The 22,929-nt window shown below is 31.0% G+C and overlaps 1 protein-coding gene and 1 pseudogene across 1 annotated transcript; one reads left to right on the top strand and one right to left on the bottom strand.

Annotated features, from left to right (window-relative positions):
* Positions 1 to 3,722: 3,722 nt before the first annotated feature.
* On the bottom strand, positions 3,723 to 4,746 carry LOC139900941 (uclacyanin 1-like; annotated as a pseudogene).
* A 4,810-nt stretch (positions 4,747 to 9,556) lies between these two features.
* LOC139900882 (protein FAR1-RELATED SEQUENCE 5-like) lies at positions 9,557 to 13,829 on the top strand. The gene is made up of 8 exons (XM_071883646.1): positions 9,557 to 9,737; positions 10,225 to 10,601; positions 10,749 to 10,937; positions 11,082 to 11,182; positions 11,299 to 11,557; positions 11,873 to 11,941; positions 12,564 to 12,877; positions 12,989 to 13,829. The coding sequence occupies exons 1-8, from the start codon at positions 9,557 to 9,559 to the stop codon at positions 13,827 to 13,829; spliced, it is 2,331 nt and encodes a 776-aa protein (XP_071739747.1).
* The last annotated feature ends 9,100 nt before the right edge of the window (positions 13,830 to 22,929 follow it).

Below are 22,929 nucleotides of genomic sequence, written 5' to 3'. Positions count from 1 at the left end.
TAGTTTATCGTCTTACTAAATCTGCACATTTCATATCGATCAAGGAAACTGACAAGATGGAGAAATTATCACAGCTTTACATTAAAGAAATTGTCTCACGTCATGGAGTTCCTATCTCGATTATTTTTGATCGCGACGGTCGATTCATTTCTAGATTCTGGAAAACTTTACAATCTGCTCTTGGAACTCAACTCGACATGAATACAGCCTATCATCCGCAAACTGATGGTCAAAGTGAACGAACTATTCAAACCTTGGAAGATATGCTACGTGCTTGTGTAATCGATTTCGGCAAAGGTTGGGATAGACACTTGCCTTTGGTTGAATTTTCTTACAATAACAGTTATCACTCTAGAATTAAAGCTGCACCTTTTGAAGCTTTATAAGGCCGGAAATGTAGATCCCCTTTGTGTTGGGATGAACTCGAGGACAGACATTTAACTGGTCCTGAAATCATTCATGAAACTACTGAAAAGATCGTTCAGATTAAGCAACGATTAGAAACTGCCCGTAGCCGACAAAAGAGCTATGCCGATAGAAAGTGAAAGGATATAGAATTCCAAGTTGGAGATAAAGTCATGTTGAAAGTATCCCCTTGGAAAGGCGTTGTCCGTTTCGGTAAACGAAGCAAACTCAGTCCACGATATGTTGGACCTTTCACGATCACTCAAAGAGTCGGTCCCGTGGCGTACGGATTAGAACTACCAACTGAACTTAGCCAAGTACATGATGTGTTTCATGTCTCGAATCTTAAAAGGTGTCTTGCTGATGACACACTTGTTATTCCTTTGGATGATATCCGCATTGATGAGCAAATGCACTTCGTTGAAGAACCAATAGAAATCATGGAAGGAGAGGTCAAACAAACGCGTAAAAGCAACATACCTATCATTAAAGTCCGTTGGAATTTGCGTAGAGGCCCCGAATATACCTGGGAACGCATAGACCACATGATACGGAAATATCCCCATCTCTGCTCAACTACTGATGCAAACGAGGAATCTACCTAAAACTTCGGGACGAAGTTTTCAATAACGGGGAGGTACAATAACGACCCTTATTCTTCCATTCTATATTTTTCCTTATTAAATGCCCAAACAATATAATTAAACTTAACAATTAAACTTTAATTAACAATTGATAAGCATTAAGAATTATAAAATATAATAATTAACTTTGTGTAATAAACGACAAGTTAATAAAAGATAAAAATAATGAGCTTATTAATATTTGTGAACAAATAAATAACTTTAAAGCTTGTACACTTAAAATAATTAAACTTGGATAATTAAGGAACTATTTAAGCTAATCTAAAGTACAAGGACTAAAGTGAAAAAGTTCCAAACCAACCCATGCAAACCCTAGCCGAATTTGGGAAGGGTAAAATTACCCTTTTGCCCCTTAAATTTTCGGCCAAGGCACCCCATAATCACCTTCTCATTTACTTGACTTGTTCCCTAAGTAATTCCTAATTAAACCTTAATTTTAGAATTCTCTAATCACTCCTATAAATAGAGACCTAGGCAAACCCATATTCTTGTACCAAATCATAATCACAACTCTCTCTCAAAATCTCTCTCTCCCTCTCCCAATTTTCGGCCAAAAACCGAAATCACCACCACCACCATCGAATTCATCATCATCATCTTCAAGATCATCAAGTGATCTTCAAGTTATTCATCGTGTTCTTCGCGTTCTTCGAAGATCTTCAAAGGTGTTCTTCAATCTTCAAGGGTTTGATCTTCATCTTCAAGTGTTCATCAACTTTTTCTTGTTAATCTTCATTAAGGTAAAACCCTAGATCCAAACTTTTAAATTTCATCTTGTTAATCCATGTTTATGTTCATGTTCTTAATCATATTCATAATCATATTCATGTATATATATATATATATATATATATGTATATGTATATATATATATATATATATATATGTATATGTATATATATATATATATATATATGTATATGTATATATATATATATGTATATATATATATATATATGTATATATATGTATATATATGTATATATATATATATATATATATATATATATATATATATATATATATACATATACATATACCTACGGTTATAAAAAAAAAAAAAGAATTTTTGTGTTTGATCTTTAGACCCTATATAATTGTTAGAAGATTTGTTAATGTTTAAAAAAGGTAACAAGATATATACATACCATAAATAGATACACCATGCATATTTGAAAAAAAACTAAAAATACTATATATATACATATACACGATTTATATATACATATACATATTAAAATATTAAAACCCTAACTAATTAAACCTAACCCTAATTTATTAAACCCCAATACATTAATTAAACCCTAATCATTTATTACTAAACCCTAATGCTAAATACTACTTTAATTAACTAAAACCCTAATACTATTATATAATACTAACACCTATACACTTATATTATTACTAACACATATAATATACTACTACTTATATTATATTATACGATTACGTTAGTCATTCACTATAACGTGTGATTACTCGAACGTCAATGCTACTTAAGGCCTAGGGTGATCCTTGGTACCACTATGGGACGCTTGTGGATTACGAATGCCAAACTTAGATTTTGGTCAAGAAATCCTGGGCCAACCGGTAACAATTGGTCATTCTGGTGACTCGGCGGTGGAATAGATGTTTGAGTATGATGCACAATGTCAAACCCGACTATAGTAATCATACACTTAGTTATCTTCACACTTAATAGGTGGTAGACTTATTAAGGACAACTCACTAGTGTTCGACACTAATTTACTAAAAGTGGAAAGTACTAAAAATGGAAACTTGCTAAAAGTAGAAACTTACTAAGAATGGAACTTAGTAAAACGAACTATACTTAAACACTTGCATACTTAAACTTAAATTTGGGCAAAACACTTAACTACTCTTAAATGTCAATAGGTTGACTTTCTACTCACGATCATTCAAACTTTCTATTCCGAGGAATAACTCTCTCTCTACTTACTAAGGTGAATTTCATAGCCTCACTTTATATTGTGCACAACTTATTTAACTTCTTGGGGTGAGACACATGCTACTTTTCCTATTTATAATTTAGACACAAGTACCAACTGTTAAACTATGTTATACCCAGCTATGTCCGACTAAGTCCCTACAGTGATATTTTTAATTGCTCGTTGAACGCATTCTTAATTATTGGGGGTAGGCCTATCGGGAGTAACGTCCCCGATGCATTTGATCAAGTCATTGTATTACTTAATAATGAAATTAAACCGACAAGGACAGACACAACTTGTCATTGGGGCAAACTTTAAACGTTTAGTCTAAATATCACGAATTGGCATAACTTTTTGATCCCTGCGATATCAACTTTATAAACTAAATCTTGTGCTCTAAAACAACGGTCAAACGTTTTTGTTAAACCTATGAACTTCACTCAACCTTTTTGGTTGACACTTTAGCATGTTTGTCTCAGGTGCCGATTGATCAAGCTTGAATTACTTACTGCTTATGTGATGATACTTGGACTTAGGATCAAGAGATATTGCATTTATTATTCTTGCATTTGAAACAATTACTTTATTGTAATTTCCATTATTGTAACGACATTCATTTTCCGCTGCGTACTCAACAAAGTTTGTTTTTATCATTTAGTATTGTTCTCGTATATTATAATATGCTGATTTGTTTGATATTAATGTCACATTCACCCAGGCCCTAATTGGGGGTGTGATAAGGTGTACGACAGATAAAATAGCGCTTTCCTGCAGCCGTAAGCGAAATTGTTGTAGGGCTAGAGGTGGAAGTTGAAACAGGACTGCTGGTTCCACAAGAATCGTAGTTTAACTTGCATGGTTACGTCATGAACATCATGACTAGATGTATACTGGAAAACTGCAACATTTAAAGACTACTGTTAGAGATAATAATAATGATGATGATGATGATGATGATGATGATGATGATGATGATGATGATGATAATAATAATAATAATAATAATAATAATAATAATAATAATAATAATAATAATAATAATAATAGTAATAGTAATAGTAATAGTAATATTAATAGTAATAATAATAATAATAATAATAATAATAATAATAATAATAATAATAATAATAATAATAATAATAATAATAACAATAACAATAGCAATAGCAATAGCAATAGCAATAACAATAACAAATAACAATAACAATAACAATAACAATAATAATAATAATAATAATAATAATAATAATAATAATAATAATAATAATAATAATAATAATAATAATAATAATAATAATAATAATAATAATAATAATAATAATAATAATAATAATAATAATAATAATAATAATAAATACCGTACCAAGGGAATAATAAATTTTCAAGATTATGAAGGATCATGTTGTAGTATGGGTCAAAATGGGTTGGGTCAGTTTTCCCAAAAACTTTCTTATGTATTTTTTTATTTTAATTCATACAAATGATAAATGACTAATGCTAAATACTTATATTCTAAATGCTACGGAGTATATATATTTGGTACCTAAAATTGTCGCCAACTGAAAATGTTTGGGACGAAGCCCATGCCCCAAGATTAGTCGATAAGTCCCAACTTCCTCCTGGAGATCCGACAGTGTGATCCACTGCCAAAGCTACATCTAGGAGCATCGTAGTTGTAACAAACACCATTAGTATCCTCATAATCGACGCTTTAGTCATTGGTTTTACTTGAGAAAACTAGTTGATTTTCAAAAAAAGTACTTGTGTGTGATATTTGCCTAGGCGTAAACTATCAATCTATAGACAGTTAGGAAGGATAAGAAAGAATTTTATATTGAATTGTTTATTGCTCCATATCTTGTCTGAAGCTTTCATTGTTGCATTATTCAAATGAGGTTGGTCTTCAAAAGATCTGGTAGATGAAAGATGAAGTAGTTGATTTTTCTTGTTGGAGTAATTTCTAATCAAATGATGTTTTGGACTAGAAATTAGACTATCAGTATAATGAAACATTAGGTGAAGATTTAGTGTTTTTGGTTATCTTAGTAGCCAATTATTAAGATTTCAAATGTGACTTGAATTCTTATTATAACAACCTCCTTAATTGTATCAATATACATGTAAAGAAGAGACATATGTACAAGATAATTTTAAAACTGTCAACTAGAATCGAAGTGCATACAACTATCAATCAAATTACATGAAAGTAAGGTTTAAACAAACATATACATACATATATATATAATATTAAACTAACAAACATTTATAAAGTTAGACAAGTTAAGCCGGCCCGTAGCTAGCTTATCAAACGAGACATATTGTGATTGGCAACAATAAAAATGAGGAGGCCGAAAAGATGATAAGTAGGATAATGATGCATAAACAGATTGCCAGAACTGGGAGAGGTGTTAGCACAACGACGTATACCCCTGTTGCAAATGATATTGCCATTGTTACGATGGCAATAAATGTAAGTATACGAACACTAGATGCTACCAAACGAAAGGCCTCAAGACCCATACGCTTTTCTGCAATATTCGTATACCATTCTTTATAATAAAGGACTAGAAACATGTATATATATAAAGCACAGCAAGAGGATGAGAATGCTATGGTATTAGTAACCATAAATGCTTGGAAAGCAGCCTTTTTAAGTAGAATCGGACTGCCTTGTCTCGATCCTGCTTCGTTATTACTTTCAAAACCACCTGGCACTGTAAAAGCGGCTGCATAGCTTGCTGTCGCTATAAGAGTCACGACTATAAGTAAATCTTTCACTACAGTAATTGCATCTTCCATCTGTTTTTTATTCAACTCATGATCATCACTCTTGTTTGATGACCGTACTGCACTATCTACACTACGACTTACAAGCTTTTTTACTGCCTGCATATATATATATATATATAAATATATAATTTAATTTAATTTTAAACTTCATCACTAATTAATTTATATCAATCAACAGCCGAGTAGTACTTAAGTTCATAAATATTACCTGTAGCAATCTATGTCGTTTTCTCATTTTAGATGCAATTTGCACAGGAGTCTGATTTTCATTGTTGCGGACATTAATGTCGATCCTAGAATCCATCAGCATTTCTATCATGTCAACCTTATCATGATCATCAGACGCCATATATAATAAATGAATAGGAGTGTTCCCCTTGTTATCTTTTTGATTGATAAGATATGTTAACGATTCATCTTGAAAGATAAATTCAACTACTTTTGTTTTCTTTTTATCGATAGCAACATGAAGAATGTTCCTGCCTGCGCTATCAGTTATCTCCGTGCAACCAGGACACTTTGATATAAGAGCTTTCATTGCTTCGGTATTATCTTGAGTCGAAGCATAATGAACTAGCGAACCACCTTCAATTGTTATTTTATATCCAAGCGAGGCATCTGCATTTAGTATGGCTTCTGTTGCTGAACGCTTATCATGATCAACAGCATAGTGCATCGGTGTCCATTGACGGTCGTCAGTGATGTATAGTAGATCATGGTTTGCACGTACCAGGTACTCAATACATTCTGAAACAAAATCCAGTCCATAAAGATTCATTAATAATGATTCAACATTGATTTGATAAATAATATATATGCCAGACCATTCAACTATATATGTTACTTTTTTAATGGTGGTTAGGAGTTACTGACGGCCCCCCGAATGCGAGGTCCAAACTCACCCACCCACCCGATCATTTTCTGAGACGAACATTAAAGAGAAAACCCCCCACGGCGAATCAATACGGGCATCGCGTGTGGTAAAACCCCCTTGGGTGAGGCTAGAACGCAGTTCGTCACAACCTCTGAGACCCGTGAAATGGGCGGTTAACCTCAAAGGAAATATTTTGCAGCTCGTGGGGACGTCATCACCAATACAACAACACCTTGAGGTTTCAACTATATATGTTATATGTTTTATACCTAGATCGAGTTCCTAGGCGTGCTTTTCATAAGTAAGTTCAATCATACTCAAAAATTAAAGATTATACGCAAGAAAAGCGTTCATATGAAACTGAGAAAGAATAGAGATTACCCGAAGATCCAGAAATGGCTGCTGCATGTAATGCTGTTTTGCTATTTGGTCCCTCAAAGGCTGTTTGCTCGCACTTGTCCAATATATGTCTTAGAATACAATGATAACTTCTTTCGGCAGCAAGGTAAAGTGGGCTTTCTTTTGAATTATTGATACGATTTGCAAGTTGAGGAATTTCTTTTATCAACAAGAATACTACACCAACATGATGGTTTTGTATGGCAACATGCAATGCAGTATTGTTGTCTATGGTCCTAATAACCAGCGATTCGATATCATCATTCTTCAATCTAAAATAGTGAATCATTGTTTCAAGAATGTCCATGTGTCCCTCTCTTGCAGCGACATAAGCCGGTGTCTCCCCTTGAGAATTACGAGAGTATAGCAGAGAAGGATGTTGTTTAAGAATATCATTCACATATTCAATGTCTCCACACTTGGAAACAAGGTGAAGAATCGTATTATTGTTTGGTGTTAATTCAAGTTTACCATCATTAAGTTTGTCCAAAGACGTCCGTCGATCACTTTCATGGGACTTCGGGTAGGAATTCGCATCCATTAGAATTTTCTTGTAGAATTTAGCTTCTGTAGGGAAACATACATTTTGTCAAAACTATAAGCACTATCGGAACTTGAACTCGTTAACATAGGGTTGAAACCGTGTCGGTGGTAAAAAATAGAAAAACCTTATTTTTGAACCTTAATTAGTTTAAAACGAAAAAAATTAAAAAAAATCCTGACTAGTGTAAAAAATATTTTCATGAAAACCCAGATGGGGCAAGCTTAGCTCCCCCAAGCTGTGCTATGTTCCGCCCCCCTGACAATAAAGAAAAATTCTTAGAAGGCCATGAACTAAAATTAACGACTAATACACTTTTTAATACTATTAGACAAATGGCTTAAGCCTATACCACGTATTCCGTGAAGAATGGATCTATAAATTATCAAGAGATTTTAAGATTATCTTTGTACAACTTGTAGCATATATATTTCGTTATGGTTAGCAAAGGCAATAAAAAATTATACAAAATTATAGAAGTATGTGAGAAACCAACTTATAGAGTTAACGAAAAATGTTGTTTTACGGTTAAAGACACAAAATGGAAAGGAAAAAAAAAAAAAAAAACTCTAAACTCTACAACAAGGCAGGTGAAAATGAACAACATATATATCTCCCTTCATGGATCCTTTATTATAAAATGTATATAGGTATAGGTATGATGTATATTTTAAAGTATAATTAATTAAACCCATAATACTGTATCTATGTTAATTTTAAATAAATTAGTATTGAATGATTACCTTGTTGTACAACCACAATCTCTACTGATACTGATGTTGATGCTGATACTGATGCTGGACGATCCATCTTTTCTCGTTTTGCATTCTCTAAAGTTTCAATTATGAATTCGTCGTGTTTAGGGTCGCATAAAATGGAAATTGGAGCCTTTCCATTGCGATCCCTCTCCGACATTAGACGTTCCATAGATGAATTCTTCAGCAGTAGCTCCACCATATCAACATGATTGTTTTCAAAAGCCACGTTTAACGCTGTTTCATTCGACTTGTTACGAAGCCACAAGAAGTTTTGAACTTCAACTTCCTGTTTTTTACCGTTGTGCAAATTTGTCATGGTTACTTTTGCACATTTAATAAAACCCCATGCTATGTTTAGATATCCCCTGCGTATCGCAGATATCAACGGCGTGTCTTCCTTATAAGCACTGCAACAATAGTCGTAGACTAAGTTGACAAACGCAATTATACCAAAGTACATCTTCGGCCTCGATTTACATAAAAGCTCTCCTCTGTATAAATAAAACTTTGCGGGAAATATTTTTAAATAAATGTCTGGAATTAGGAAAAAAATTACGATCATAGCCATGATATGTCGGTACGACTGGACTAACATCGTGTATTATTTTTTTAGAAATCTTTTTCGATTGATACTTTGAAATATGAAGGAACTTGATTTTGTGAACATCAATATATATAGGGCAGATAGAGGAGAAGTAAAGTGAAAGAAAGTAAAGAGAATATATATATATATATATATATATATATATATATATATATATATATATATATATATATATATATATATATATATATATATATATATATATATATATAGTAGAGGGATCAAATGAAAACTTTTTGTATTTGAGAACCCTGAGAACTCACGCGGCCGAAAATAAAACATCACGGACGAACAAAAAATGGTTGATTCGAACAATTTTGGTTTTCCCCTAATTTTACTGGTAAAGGGTAATTTCGTCATTTTATATGTGTCTAACCTATATATACTTTGATGTTTAAATCGTTTAATACAAAAATTAGGGTTCTATGTTTTTCCCCAATTCTACGAGTTCATTCTTTTACGATTCAATATTAGGGTTCTATCGTTCAAATTGATTTTCGTTTTTACATTCTTTATCTTTTTTAAGTCATTTGATTACATTATTCAAGTTCTCTGTTCTGAATTTTAAAAAAAAAATTGATAGGAAACAATGTCGATCGGTGATAAAAATGTTCAAGTTGATGACTTGATTCATCGTAATGATCAGTTTCATGTCAAAGATGATTTTGTTGTTAACGACGGCGATGATGATGAACAATCTCATTTTTCTGACGTCAGTGATGAATTTGATCATATCGAGATCTTCGAACATCATGATACTGACGGAGAATGTACGTTTACATGTTTTAATTAAAAATCATTCTTTATTTATTTGAGAAATTCCTACTGTTAGAAGCAATTTCTTTTTTCATAACTAGATGCAAGCTGATGCATCTATGCATTCTAGTGATGTATGCATCTTTATTTACTGTTTTTTTTTGTTGCACACGTGTGTTCTACATGATGCATTTAGTGTTTTCTACATTTAATACATCTGTGTTTCTACATCTCTGATGTACATGTACATATGTGTTCTACATCTGTGATGTACATGTGTATGTTCTAAGCCATTTAGGCATATAGATTTACATGTATCTGTTGTAAGTCATTGTTATGCTTTTACAATTTTGTGGTATAAAATCTGTGTTCTACATGTGTGTTTTGTACTTTTTAGAGGTATAAAATCTCTGTTCTACATATATTTTTTTCGATTCACCTTTATGCATCTTTTTTGATGGATTATATTCATATTTATGTTTTTTTTATACTTTTTCACAGGTGTTTATGTACCCAAAAGTTTCTGTGTTGGTTCTGAGGAAATTTCGTCTTCTGGTATAAAATCGTGGACACCTAATGTAGACGAATCTCTTTTACCAGCTATAGGAATGGTTTTTGATTCTATAGATTTAGCATATAATTTCTACAAGGAGTATGCAGTTAATGGTGGGTTTGAGGTAAGGAAGTCTTCATCAAAAAGAGGGTTTGATGAATTTGGTAATAGTCTAGTCAGATATATGTATTTTCTATGTAGCAAGCAAGGATCTAATCAAGAGATTTTGCATAAACCTGAGGATGTTTCAGCTACTGATGATATATTTGATATGAATGTGGATTGTTTTGGGGAAGTTAATACATTAACGTCTGTTGATGATAATGTTAGTTATAGAGTTAAACAAACGCTGCCTATTCGAGTAGATAATAACAAAAAGAAGTAGAAAAGAAATAGGCCATCACAGAGGACAGGATGTCTTGCTTCTATTGGTATTGTGTTTAATAAATACAATAAATTTGTCATTCAAAAGTTTGTGAAAGCTCATAACCATATATTGGTTCATCCTCATCACATAAAACATTTAAAATCTCAAAGACGATTAAATAATTCTCAAAAATCATTTTTATTCAAGTTGAATCAAGTTGGGATTGGTCCTTGTAGAGGTTATCGAATTTTGGGTAAAGTGAAAGGTGGTGATGAAGATGTTGGATGTTCGAAGGTTGATTGTAAGAATTGAAAAAGAGATGTTATTAAGTATATAGGAGAGGGAGATGGTGAAATGTTTGTTCAACTGTTAGAAAATAAGAAAAAGAGTTTAAACAACTTTTCATTTGAATATTTTACGGTGTTCAATAATGATAAGTGGGAGTTAGCTGGAGCATTTTGGGCTGATCAAGCTTTAAAAGAAAATTACAAAGTTTTTGGAGACGTAGTTTCATTTGATTCAACCTATCGAACAAACAAGTACTGTTTTTATACTTTTTTATCATTATATTGTTCTTTTATTTTTTCATTTATTATAATTATATACATTACTAAAATAAATGTAATTGTTATTTTTTTTTTGTGGTTTGTTGCAGATATGATATGAAATTCATACCATTTACTGGTATTGATAACCATAAGAAGTGTGTTACTTTTGGTGCTGCGTTATTAGCAAAAGAAGATGCGGATTCGTATAAGTGGTTATGTGAAGCTTTTAAGAAAGCATTCCCCGAAGAACCGCAAATAGTATTGATTGATCAAGATCCCTCCATGATAGTTGCTATTGAAGTTGTTTTCAAGAAAGCAAGACACGGACTTTGTATGTGGCATGTAACTGAGAAAATTACAAACAAGGTAACATTTTTTTATTTATCTAATTAATGCATATAAACATCACATTAAATGCATGATTTACAAATTTTAGTTAATTCATATTTTTTGCATTATGTATTGATTCTGTTTTGTAAACGATGTCTGTTTGTGACCCTTTCCTGTCTCTTTAGTAAACAGGTGAATGATCAAAAGTAAGGTTAAATCCATCAAAAGTTCGGTCAATGCCGGTCAATAATTTAAAATTCAGTAATAATCCGTCATAAGTTAGTCAAATCTTTCAAAATAGACGTAGGATAGTGTTCTTTTTTGTATATTTCCTGTCTCATTAATAAACAGGTCAATGGTCAAAAGTTAGGTCAAATCCATCAAAAGTTTGGTCAACGTTGGTCAATAATCGAAAATTCAGTAATATTCCGTCATAAGTCGGTCAAATCTATCAAAATAGATATAGGTTAGTGTTATCATTTGTATAATGTTGAATGATTATAAATTTGAACAAATTGTATTTCTACATTTGTTATGTTCTGCATTCTTATTTTTTCTACATTTAAAATTGTTCGAATATGAAATATTATACTTTTAACATGTAAAATGTAGAACTGTTTATTGTAGAAGGTAAAGAATTTTAAAAAATTGTTCGAATATAAAAAAGTGTTCGAATATAAAAAATTGTTAGAATTTGAAAATTGTTCGAATTGAATTATTATTCTTTTAACATGTATAATGCAGAAGAGCAGTTTATTGTATAAGTTAAAAAAATGTTCCTATACAAATAATGTCGAATTTAAAAGTTGTTCGAATTTAAGAAATTGTTCGAATTTAAGAAATTGTACGAATTTAAAAAATTGTTCGAATTTAAAAAATTGTTCGAATTGAAAATTTTGTTCTTTTATCAGATGCAAGTTAATGCATCTGATATATAATTATTAATTTTTTACCATCTTTTTTAATTTTGGATGCAAGAGAACTTTTAGTCTTTTTTTTGTGTAATTTATTAATGTTTAGATATATTTTTTGTATACATCAGATTGGTCCTGCTGTTTCAAATGTGGGTTTTAAAGATTCTATTTCTCAAATTTTCTGGACTGACAAGTTAGACCCTGATGATTTTGATAAAAGATTGTTCTCAATTGTGGCACGTTATAAATTAGAAGATAACGAGTGGTTAAATGAAATGTTTAAACTTAGGAGAAAATGGATACCAGCCTATTTTAGATATTGGGATATGTCAGGGTTAATGCGCACTTCTTCCCGTTCTGAGAGTGAAAACCACATGTTTCAACAATTGATGAGCAATAGTTCAACCTTAGTTGAGTTTATCAGTTTTTTCGAAACTGCTATGCAGATTCAACGATAAGTGCAGTCTAAAAATGATCACGATTCACGATACACTATCCCTAAAGTTGTTACTGATTATGAGATCGAACAACATGCTGTGCAATTGTATATTAGGAAAATTTTTGGTGAAGTACAGGGTCAAATCAAAGCTGCATCGAGATATTGTATGAATTATCAAGTTGATCATAAAAATGGTTTTACAGAGTATACTGTAATGGATAGAAGTGTTACAAATAATGGGTTAGCAAATAATCTTGATAAAGCTGGTAATCCTCTGGCTTTTGATGAATACATTCCAGCAGTTAGTGTGGTAAAGTATTCAGAAAAATCAAAAGAAGTATCATGTGATTGTAGATTATTTGAAAGAATAGGTTACTTTTGTCGACATATTTTATATGTGCTAAGGATGACAAATGTTAAAGTAATCCCAAACAAGTATGTTATGAAAAGATGGTGTATTGATGCTATTACTTTAAAAGATCCCAACACATATTTTGATTCTAATCAAGTTGGATCTTCCGGAGAGTTTGGTGTTCAAATGAAGGAGATTTATAAAATGATTGATCATGCGATAGGGCTATATAAGGATGATCCTGAAAAATTAAGTTTACTCAAAGATACAATTACAAGGTTGAAGGATAAAGCTGTAGAGGAAATGGGAAATGATCATACATTGAGTAAAGATGAATTTATTGAGGGTTTGGTTGGTATACCAAAACCTGATAAAGTGTCAGTTTATTGCCCTAATAATTTGAGAAGTAAAGGTTGTGGCAAAAGAATTACAAATATTCGAGAAGAAGCTATCAAACAACAAACAGTCAATCACAGAACTTGCTGTTTCTGTAACGAAGTTTGGCATAACAGTAGAGGTTGTAAAGTTAGGAAGCAGAAGATTTTGGAAAAAAAAATTGAAGACCGGGAGAGAATGGAGCAAGAGATGAATGCACATAGATGAATAAATGTAATATACAGCATATTTTTTTTAAAAAAAAAATTTTTATTGATAAATGTTGAAAAAACTAATTTTTTCATTATAAATTTGTACAGAACAGAAATTGTAAAAAAGAAATAATATACTTGTTTTTTGTTTTTTGAATGTTCTAATTTTTTTGCATTATGTATTGATTCTGTTTTGTAAACGATGTCTGTTTGTGACCCTTTCCTGTCTCTTTTAGTAAACAGGTCAATGATCAAAAGTAAGGTTAAATCCATCAAAAGTTCGGTCAATGCCGGTCAATAATTTAAAATTCAGTAATAATCCGTCATAAGTTAGTCAAATCTTTCAAAATAGACGTAGTATAGTGTTCTTTTTTGTATAATTACTGTCTCTTTAATAAACAGGTCAATGGTCAAAAGTTAGGTCAAATCCATCAAAAGTTTGGTCAACACTGGTCAATAATCGAAAAATCAGTAATAATCCGTCATAAGTCGGTCAAATATATCAAAATAGATATACGTAAGTCTTATTTATTTGTATAAGGTTCTACTTTTATTATGATCCACAAGTATATTCTACATTTTTGTAGATGTTAAACAGTTAGATGTGAGTCCGATGTCAATGATTAATACAAGAATTTGAACATTATTTAAATTCGAACAATATATTTTAGATTAGAACAAATTGTAATTCTACATTGTTATGTTCTATATTCTTATTTTCTACATTTAAAATTGATCGAATTTACAAAATTGTTAGAATTTAACAATTGTTCAAATATGAAATATTGTTCGAATTCAATTATTATACTTTTAACATGTAGAAATGTACAACAGTTTATTGTAGAAATTGTAGAATTTTAAAAATTGTTCGAATATAAACAAGTGTTCGAATATAAAAATTTGTTAGGATTTTAAAAAATGTTCGTATTTAAAAAATTGTTCTTATATAAAAAAGTGTTCGAATATAAAAAATTGTTCGAATTTGAAAAATTGTTCGAATTTAAAAAATTGTTCCAATTCAATTATTATTCTTTTAATGTAGAAGAACAGTTTATTTTAGAAGTTGTGCGATCTAAAATAATGTTCGTATGTAAAAAATTGTTAGAATTTGAAAAATTGTTTGAATATAAAAAATTGTTCGAATTTGACCGATCAAGATCCCTCCATGATAGTTTATTGTAGAAGTTGTAGGATCTAAAAAAAAGTTCGTATGTAAAAAATGGTTCGAATTTGAAAAATTGTTCGAATATAAAAATTGTTCGAATATAAAAATTGTTCGAATGTGAAAAATTGTTCGAATTTTAAAAATACACCCTTAAAGTTAGGTAAGGAGTCATAATCATCTACATTTCTTTCTCTTCCAGCTAAGTTGCTATCTCCAATCCAGGTAATTTCTTGCTCGAACTCTGTAAAAAATCCTATTGTACTAGACAAACATCTTTTTAAGCAATCGTGATATTAATATATACATCAACACTAAGTTAATGTTGTTTAGGGTTTTATTTTATACAAACCTTTTTACAAAAGTAAATGCAGTATGCATCAAGTTTGTATGATGCTTCAAAATTATTTGACACAAACTTTAAATTACTAGTATGCATTAAGTTTTTCTAACTCTATGGTCACCTATTTTGTTATTTTCTTTATTTATTCAACATTTTTTTGACTTAGATTTACAATTGTGCAAACACTGTTATGTTTGCGTGTTTTATAAGCCTGATACTGTAAAAAAATTGCCTCATTTTATTTTAAAATAAACTTAAGCTTAGTGTTGTAGTTTGTCAATGTTACTCTAATAAGCCTGATACTCTAAAATTTTATTTTGAAAATTTTGCAGTACTCTCAATCATTCAAAATGTCTTTCTACAACAATCATGGCAATAACAAAAGTCAATGGGAAAAGGGTTCATCATCAAAGTTCTTGGATGCAAGCAAAGATAAGCTTCAGATTAAAGAGGAGTCGGACGACAGCTATGAAGTTAAAGAAATTACGGAAGAAGAGTTTGATATTACTGTTAATGCGAAAAAATACGATTGGACTTCTTTGGGACCTGAAGATTTCAATAATTCTGAAAATTCTTCTGACAGCGATGACGATTCTTCGAAAAACAATGAAGATTCTTCAGACACCGAGGAAGATTCTTCCGATGCTCTCAACCAAATAGGTCGTGTCAAAAAATGGATCAAAATTCCTGGAGAAAAGTTGTTGGTTAGTCATTTTTAGTCACATTCTTTATTATTTTACATTTTCTTCAAATTTAAAGTACTTCTACATTATGTATTTGAACATTGTTATTATTCATATGTAGCGTCTTCCGTCGAAATTTGTAACATTCCTGAGTTGAAAAAAGGATGCCATTACAAGTGCTTTGATATTGACGGGAATGAGCATGTGTTGAGTCTAATACAGGAGAAACACAAAAAAAAAACCCCAACTTGGAAGTTTCAACCGGATGGGAGGAGTTCGTCAAAGCGAACAAATATAAAATAGGAGACGAACTTCTCATTGAATTCCGTTGTGACAAAGGCGTCTTTCTTATTCATCAGGAAATGAAGTACGATGTTCCACCTCAAGTTTAGCTATATGACGTTTCGAAAGACAATGTAACATACCTCACTTTTGAATATCTAATGCCTTTTCCTATTCATGTCTTTCTGTTAAGAACTTGTAGTATGTTAATTATGTTTGGGATAATTTGTGACGTTTTTTGTACTTTTATGTCCCTACTTAGCAGTTGTGTTTTGTAAAACAATGTATAAAATTATGGAATGTTATGCTACATTTGTTTGTGTCAATTCTATGTGTCTTTTAGTTTGTATTATTTTTGAAACAACTTATAATTACTATTTTCATGCATACCCTTCGGTATTTAGGGTTACAGAGTCTAGGATCAGAGGTCAGTGTTAGTTCATCACTGGGTGGGGTCATCTTGGTTTGTGGTATGATGATTGGTGGTTTGTGGTATGATGATTAGTGGTTTGGGTGGGGTCATCTTGGTTTGTGGTATGAGGAGTTTGACTTTCTAAGGTCAAATTTGTATTTCTGATAATATTTATATGTTTGCAGGGTGATGATTTTTATGGGGTGATGATGATTCTAGGGTGGTTTGTTATCATTATAAGTAGTGTAGGGTTTTAGGCTTGAAACAGATGTGGTATTTTAGAGTTTAGAGTGATGGTTGACCAGGTTGGACTTAAAAAGTCAAAGTGTTTTTTTTTGTTTGAATGGTGTACTAAGTTTGTTTTATGATATGTGATGATATGCATATTGCAGTTTGGTCAAAGGATCATTAAATCTATAAATGTTGACCAGGTTGGACTTTTGGTCAATGTTACAGGATTTATGGTGCTCTTTGATGATTAATTGTATATGTGGTATTGTAAAGCTTGTAGCCCATTTTATTATGCTTACTCTGGTTTTATCTCAACCAAAGTATGTTTTGCTCCATTTCATGGTATTTTGTTTATGGTATTATGATTCAAGTGTGATAGTTCAGCAGCAGGATAGGTTTTTGATTCATTTTTGTAATGCAGGGACTTTCAGTGTAAATATGCCACAGTTTCAAAAGTTTTGCATTGCTGATCCTAGGAGGCATATTCAAGTTTTTTGCATTTTCAGTCCTTTGTTAGTTAATATAATTTGGCAGACTGACATACTTAGTTCTTGTATAGTTGGATACCGTTGAACACTTCAAAAATTGTTCGTGTTAAAAAAATCATTCTTAACTCTAACTCTAAACCCAAATTATTTAAAATTTAGTAATAATCCGTCATAAGTTAGTCAAATCTTTAAAAATAGACGTAGGATAGTGTATGCGATATTCATAACAAAGTTGTTTTTTGTTGCGAAAATGTAAAATGTTAAAATGTGATCTTAATGCAAATGAAAAATGTAGATGTTAAAATGTTAAAATATTAACGCAATACTAACTAAGCTGCAATAATTTATACTGGGAACATGTTTAGGATTACAAGTAAAGGATTACAAAAAGTAGGCTGGCATACTTGCAATGTTACAAAAAATATGCAAATGTTTTTTTGGGTGCCGCCTTCTAATTATGCACCCCCCAAAAAAACCAGCTATTGTTGTCAACTGTTGTACCTAGTGACGATTTCATCTACACAAAAGATACACTATTTGCCACATCAAAAGAGTTTTAAAACTAAAAGATGATTACAACGGGTGATACTCATCCAACACCATGAAGAACGTGAAGAGCTCCCGGGAAAACCCAAGCATGCACCTATCTCCTACATGATACCGATTCTCCGCCACAAACTCAAGCCATCCAGTAGAAACTAACAAATGCTTATTGTCGACACCTGATGCCTGCCTCAAACCCCACAAATGTCTTTTTTCGTTGAGATCGAGACACGGGTAGCTGCAGTTTGTCTTCAGCTCTGGGATTTTATTAAGATCCTCAGGCAATTCCTAAACAATATTTGCATTATACTTGTTACAACATTCAAAATATATAACTTGTAAAAACATAAAATATAGAGTGGATTAAGTATTACGACACTTAGATTTGCTCTTGTTTGATTGTAGATATAAATATAACTATAAATTGTGAATAAAAATTTTGTGTCGTATTAGAGGCGCTCACGTTATTGATTCAATTGAAATCAATGTCGAACAGAATCAAGAGGTATATTATCATATAAGATAGTAGAAATCATGGCAAAAAAAAGGCAAGTACTTAAAAAAATACAAAGAATGTTGCTGCATCTCTGATTACTCGTGGCTCAATTTGTGAGAACAACCACGAACGATAAGCCACAGATAAAGTACAATTAACTAACTCACCAGGATAGGTCCTTCTGGTATTGAGAAGAACACATAGGTGTTGAAGACGGTGCTCCAGATATTGAATTCTTCAGCTCTAGCAAGCTGGTTTATAGCTAAATCTGTTGTGGCAGATCATGCAATTTATAATTATAATTTATCAAACCCTTACTTGCGAATAAACCTCGAAGCATCAGAACAGATGTAAAGCTATGAAGATCTCAATAATCACTTAGCAAAAATCGAAACAAAGGTAACACTTACAAAATAATACATATATAATGTGATTGGAAAAGGGACGTGAGTTTAGATACAAATTTAATTTCTGTGCATATGAAGAAAGAAAAAATGCAATTAAGCCGCATAACAATCTGTTTATTGAAACGTTTTGACTAACATACGGTGTTATTAGAAACCCTAAATAAAATGAGTTACTTTTTCAGCTTTAAAGTTCATAATACAACTTGTCATCATACAAACTGTAAGTATATCATTGTTGTCGGTATTTGCAGGTTTATGCGTGTAATTTTAACCCCTAAGACTCAATTTTGTTTACATATAAACTCTAAAGAATATCAGGTTTGGAAATCGATGAACCCTGTTATACATATCAGGCGTTACATTCACAGTAAAGGAACCAAAATGCACCAAGAGATAAGATACTAACCTGATTTCTCCATTGATGTTGATGTGTGTTGGCAGGCGAGGTGTTTTGCTAAGTAAAGTGATGGTTGAGTGTGCAGACGGAGGTGTGTAGTAGGTGAAGAAAGATCTCTTGATCTTCTAAAAAATATAGTATTTTTTTGATAGATATTTTGGGTTAAGTATAATATTAATATAATACATAATATAATAATTAAAATTTATATTTATAATAATAACAATAAACCGTATGAGGTTATGTTTTAGGATGTCTAATTTTGGATAAAAAAACGATTATTTGTGTTAGCCTAATATATGTAGAATTTACATTTTAGAACATCTAAAATTGTAGATTCTACATCTAAAAATGTAGATTTTACATTTTTAGAACATATAAATGTAGATTTTACATCTAAAATTGTAGAAAATATTTTTTGTTCGCCCTTCTAATTATTTGTTCTAATTTCAATTTATTGTTCGAATTAGTAATTTGTTCGAATATAATAAATTGTTCTAATATAATAAATGTTTTTTCTATAAATGTAGAAAACTTCAATGGAGAACATAACAATGCAGAACTAATGTAGAATAACAATTTTTTTTAATTTAAATTGACCGGCGTTGACCGAACTCTTGATGGATTTTTGAGTAGACTTTTTGACCATTGATCTGTTTACAATTTATGTTATGCACAAATTTATAATGAAAAAATTTGTAGAACCGTTCAAATATCACCAAAACCGTAGACAAATTTATAAAAAAACTCATTCTTATCCCTAACTCAAAAAATCTAAACACTAAACCAAAAAATCTAAGACCTAAAAGAATTATAATTGAATTACAAAAAACCATAAATTTGTCAAAGGGTATTTTGGTGGTTTGAATGGTGTACTAAGTTTGTTCAATGGATCATTTAAATCTACAAATGTTGACCAGGTTGGATTTTTGGTCAATGTTGCATGCTTTATGGTTCTTGTATATGTGGAATTGTAAAGCTTGCAGCCCGTTTTATTATGCTTACTTTGGTTTCATCTCAACCAAAGTATGTTTTGGTGCATTTCATGGCGTTTTGGTTATGATATTATGCAACTGTACATGCATGTGATGACTCTGCTATACATAATAAATTTTCTGAATGCTGCATTCATTTGTAATCATGCAATTCTTGTACATAATAGTTATTTTAAATAGAATTAAGTATGATAGTAGGTACAACAAAAAACATCATTTCATATAATAGCATATAGATACATATACCATAACTAAAATAGAGTAATAGAGTATACTAATAAGTACATCATACAACGAATTTTGATGCATAAAAAGTCTTTGCCATTCTAGAACGGTAGTCTTTTGCCATTACTTGGGAATCATCATCAAATGCATAAGAAAGTTTGCATGCTACCCTCTCCATGTGAATACACACCCATATACCGCAATCGCCAAAATTTCCTTTTTGTTTTGGTATTTGCATCTCATTGAAGTTAGATGGCATGATTATTTCCTTTGATGATGTGTAGTTAATTGATTTAAGAAAATCAGGAAGGCTATCCATTAACATTCTAATTAGTTCACGACGAGATTTAGTACTACCACAATCCGGAAGACTATCATAAAGTTCAACATAAAAATCGCTCAGATCAAGCACCAACAAGATCCAATGTTTGATCGTTGTTAAAAGCATAGGAAATAGGACCTACAAGAAACAGACGTAAAAACACATAAAAATAGTAGTTTTGATAGTAATTGATGATTTACTTTTTATTAAAACATTATCTTTCCACATTCTGACCATTTAGGATATTCAGGTCGCTTACCATCAGCAAAACTAGTGATAGCACTGACATGTTTAGGATTTTTAGTTTTATCACTTTGAAATCTCACCATCCACCTTATAAAATCCTCTGGCATGATTGTACATTGTTTCTTTGTTCCAAAAAATCCAGTGTTCAATTCTGATTTCCTTTTAATCCACCACATGATCATATTCCCCCAACCATTAATGTGCTGCAAAAAAAAATAAATAAATAAATAAAAATAAAAAATTAATATGTATTTAAAATTTTTAAACAGTTATGCCACAAAAAAAAAAATTAGCTACTTACAAAAGTACTGAGATACCCGCTTTCAGCTGTTCCATCCAATCTTCCCCGGAATTCTTTATCAGTGTATATATATTTATTATTTTGCTTGATAAACACTGAAAGAAACTCATTACTATTATTCTTTTCCAAATCATTTGCTGTTGAAGGTCCTGCACGTGATTTCTTGTGATCAAAAGAATCTGGCGAAGGATATAGTCCGCCTTCCTTGTTCATCAAACTTTCAATTATTTCATTAATATCACTGTCGGCGATTTTGGGATTTTTGAATCTTAAACGTTTTTATTTGTTCGAATATTTATCTTCCTCTTTAACAACTACTTTCTCATTCCTAAGAATACTTGTATGTAGTGACCCGAACTTTTCCATGTTTATATATATTAATTGAGATTGATATTTACATGATTAAATGTTTCCAACATGTTAAGCAATCAAACTTGTTAAGACTTGATTAATTGAAATATGTTTCATATAGACAATTGACCACCCAAGTTGATCGGTGATTCACGAACGTTAAAACTTGTAAAAACTATATGATGACATATATATGGATATATATATATATATAGTTAACATGATACTATGATAAGAAAACATATCATAAAGTATATTAACAATGAACTACATATGTAAAAACAAGACTACTAACTTAATGATTTTTAAACGAGACATATATGTAACGATTATCGTTGTAAAGACATTTAATGTATATATATATCATATTAAGAGATATTCATACATGATAATATCATGATAATATAATAATTTAAAATCTCATTTGATATTATAAACATTGGGTTAACAACATTTAACAAGATCGTTAACCTAAAGGTTTCAAAACAACACTTACATGTAACGACTAACGATGACTTAACGACTCAGTTAAAATGTATATACATGTAGTGTTTTAATATGTATTTATACACTTTTTAAAGACTTCAATACACTTATCAAAATACTTCTACTTAACAAAAATGCTTACAATTACATCCTCGTTCAGTTTCATCAACAATTCTACTCGTATGCACCCGTATTCGTACTCGTACAATACACAGTTTTTAGATGTATGTACTATTGGTATATACACTCCAATGATCAGCTCTTAGCAGCCCATGTGAGTCACCTAACACATGTGGAAACCATCATTTGACAACTAGCATGAAATATCTCATAAAATTACAAAAATATGAGTAATCATTCATGACTTATTTACATGAAAACAAAATTACATATCCTTTATATCTAATCCATACACCAACGACCAAAAACACCTACAAACACTTTCATTCTTCAATTTTCTTCATCTAATTGATCTCTCTCAAGTTCTATCTTCAAGTTCTAAGTGTTCTTCATAAATTCTAAAAGTTCTAGTTTCATAAAATCAAGAATACTTTCAAGTTTGCTAGCTCACTTCCAATCTTGTAAGGTGATCATCCAACCTCAAGAAATCTTTGTTTCTTACAGTAGGTTATCATTCTAATACAAGGTAATAATCATATTCAAACTTTGGTTCAATTTCTATAACTATAACAATCTTATTTCAAGTGATGATCTTACTTGAACTTGTTTTCGTGTCATGATTCTGC

The sequence above is a fragment of the Rutidosis leptorrhynchoides genome, chromosome 1 (genome assembly GCF_046630445.1).
Source record: "Rutidosis leptorrhynchoides isolate AG116_Rl617_1_P2 chromosome 1, CSIRO_AGI_Rlap_v1, whole genome shotgun sequence".
NCBI classification, from domain to species: Eukaryota; Viridiplantae; Streptophyta; class Magnoliopsida; order Asterales; family Asteraceae; genus Rutidosis; species Rutidosis leptorrhynchoides.
The sequence above is the reverse complement of the archived record's forward strand: the minus strand, read 5'-3'. Positions and strand labels throughout refer to the sequence as shown.

Coding starts and splice junctions, on each gene's coding strand:
- LOC139900882 (XM_071883646.1), top strand. CDS start 9,557: ATGTCGATCGGTGATAAAAATGTTCAAGTTGATGACTTGATTCATCGT. Junction 9,738..10,224: donor TCATGATACTGACGGAGAAT/GTACGTTTACAT, acceptor ACTTTTTCACAG/GTGTTTATGTACCCAAAAGT. Junction 11,942..12,563: donor GGTCAATAATCGAAAATTCA/GTAATATTCCGT, acceptor TGTATACATCAG/ATTGGTCCTGCTGTTTCAAA.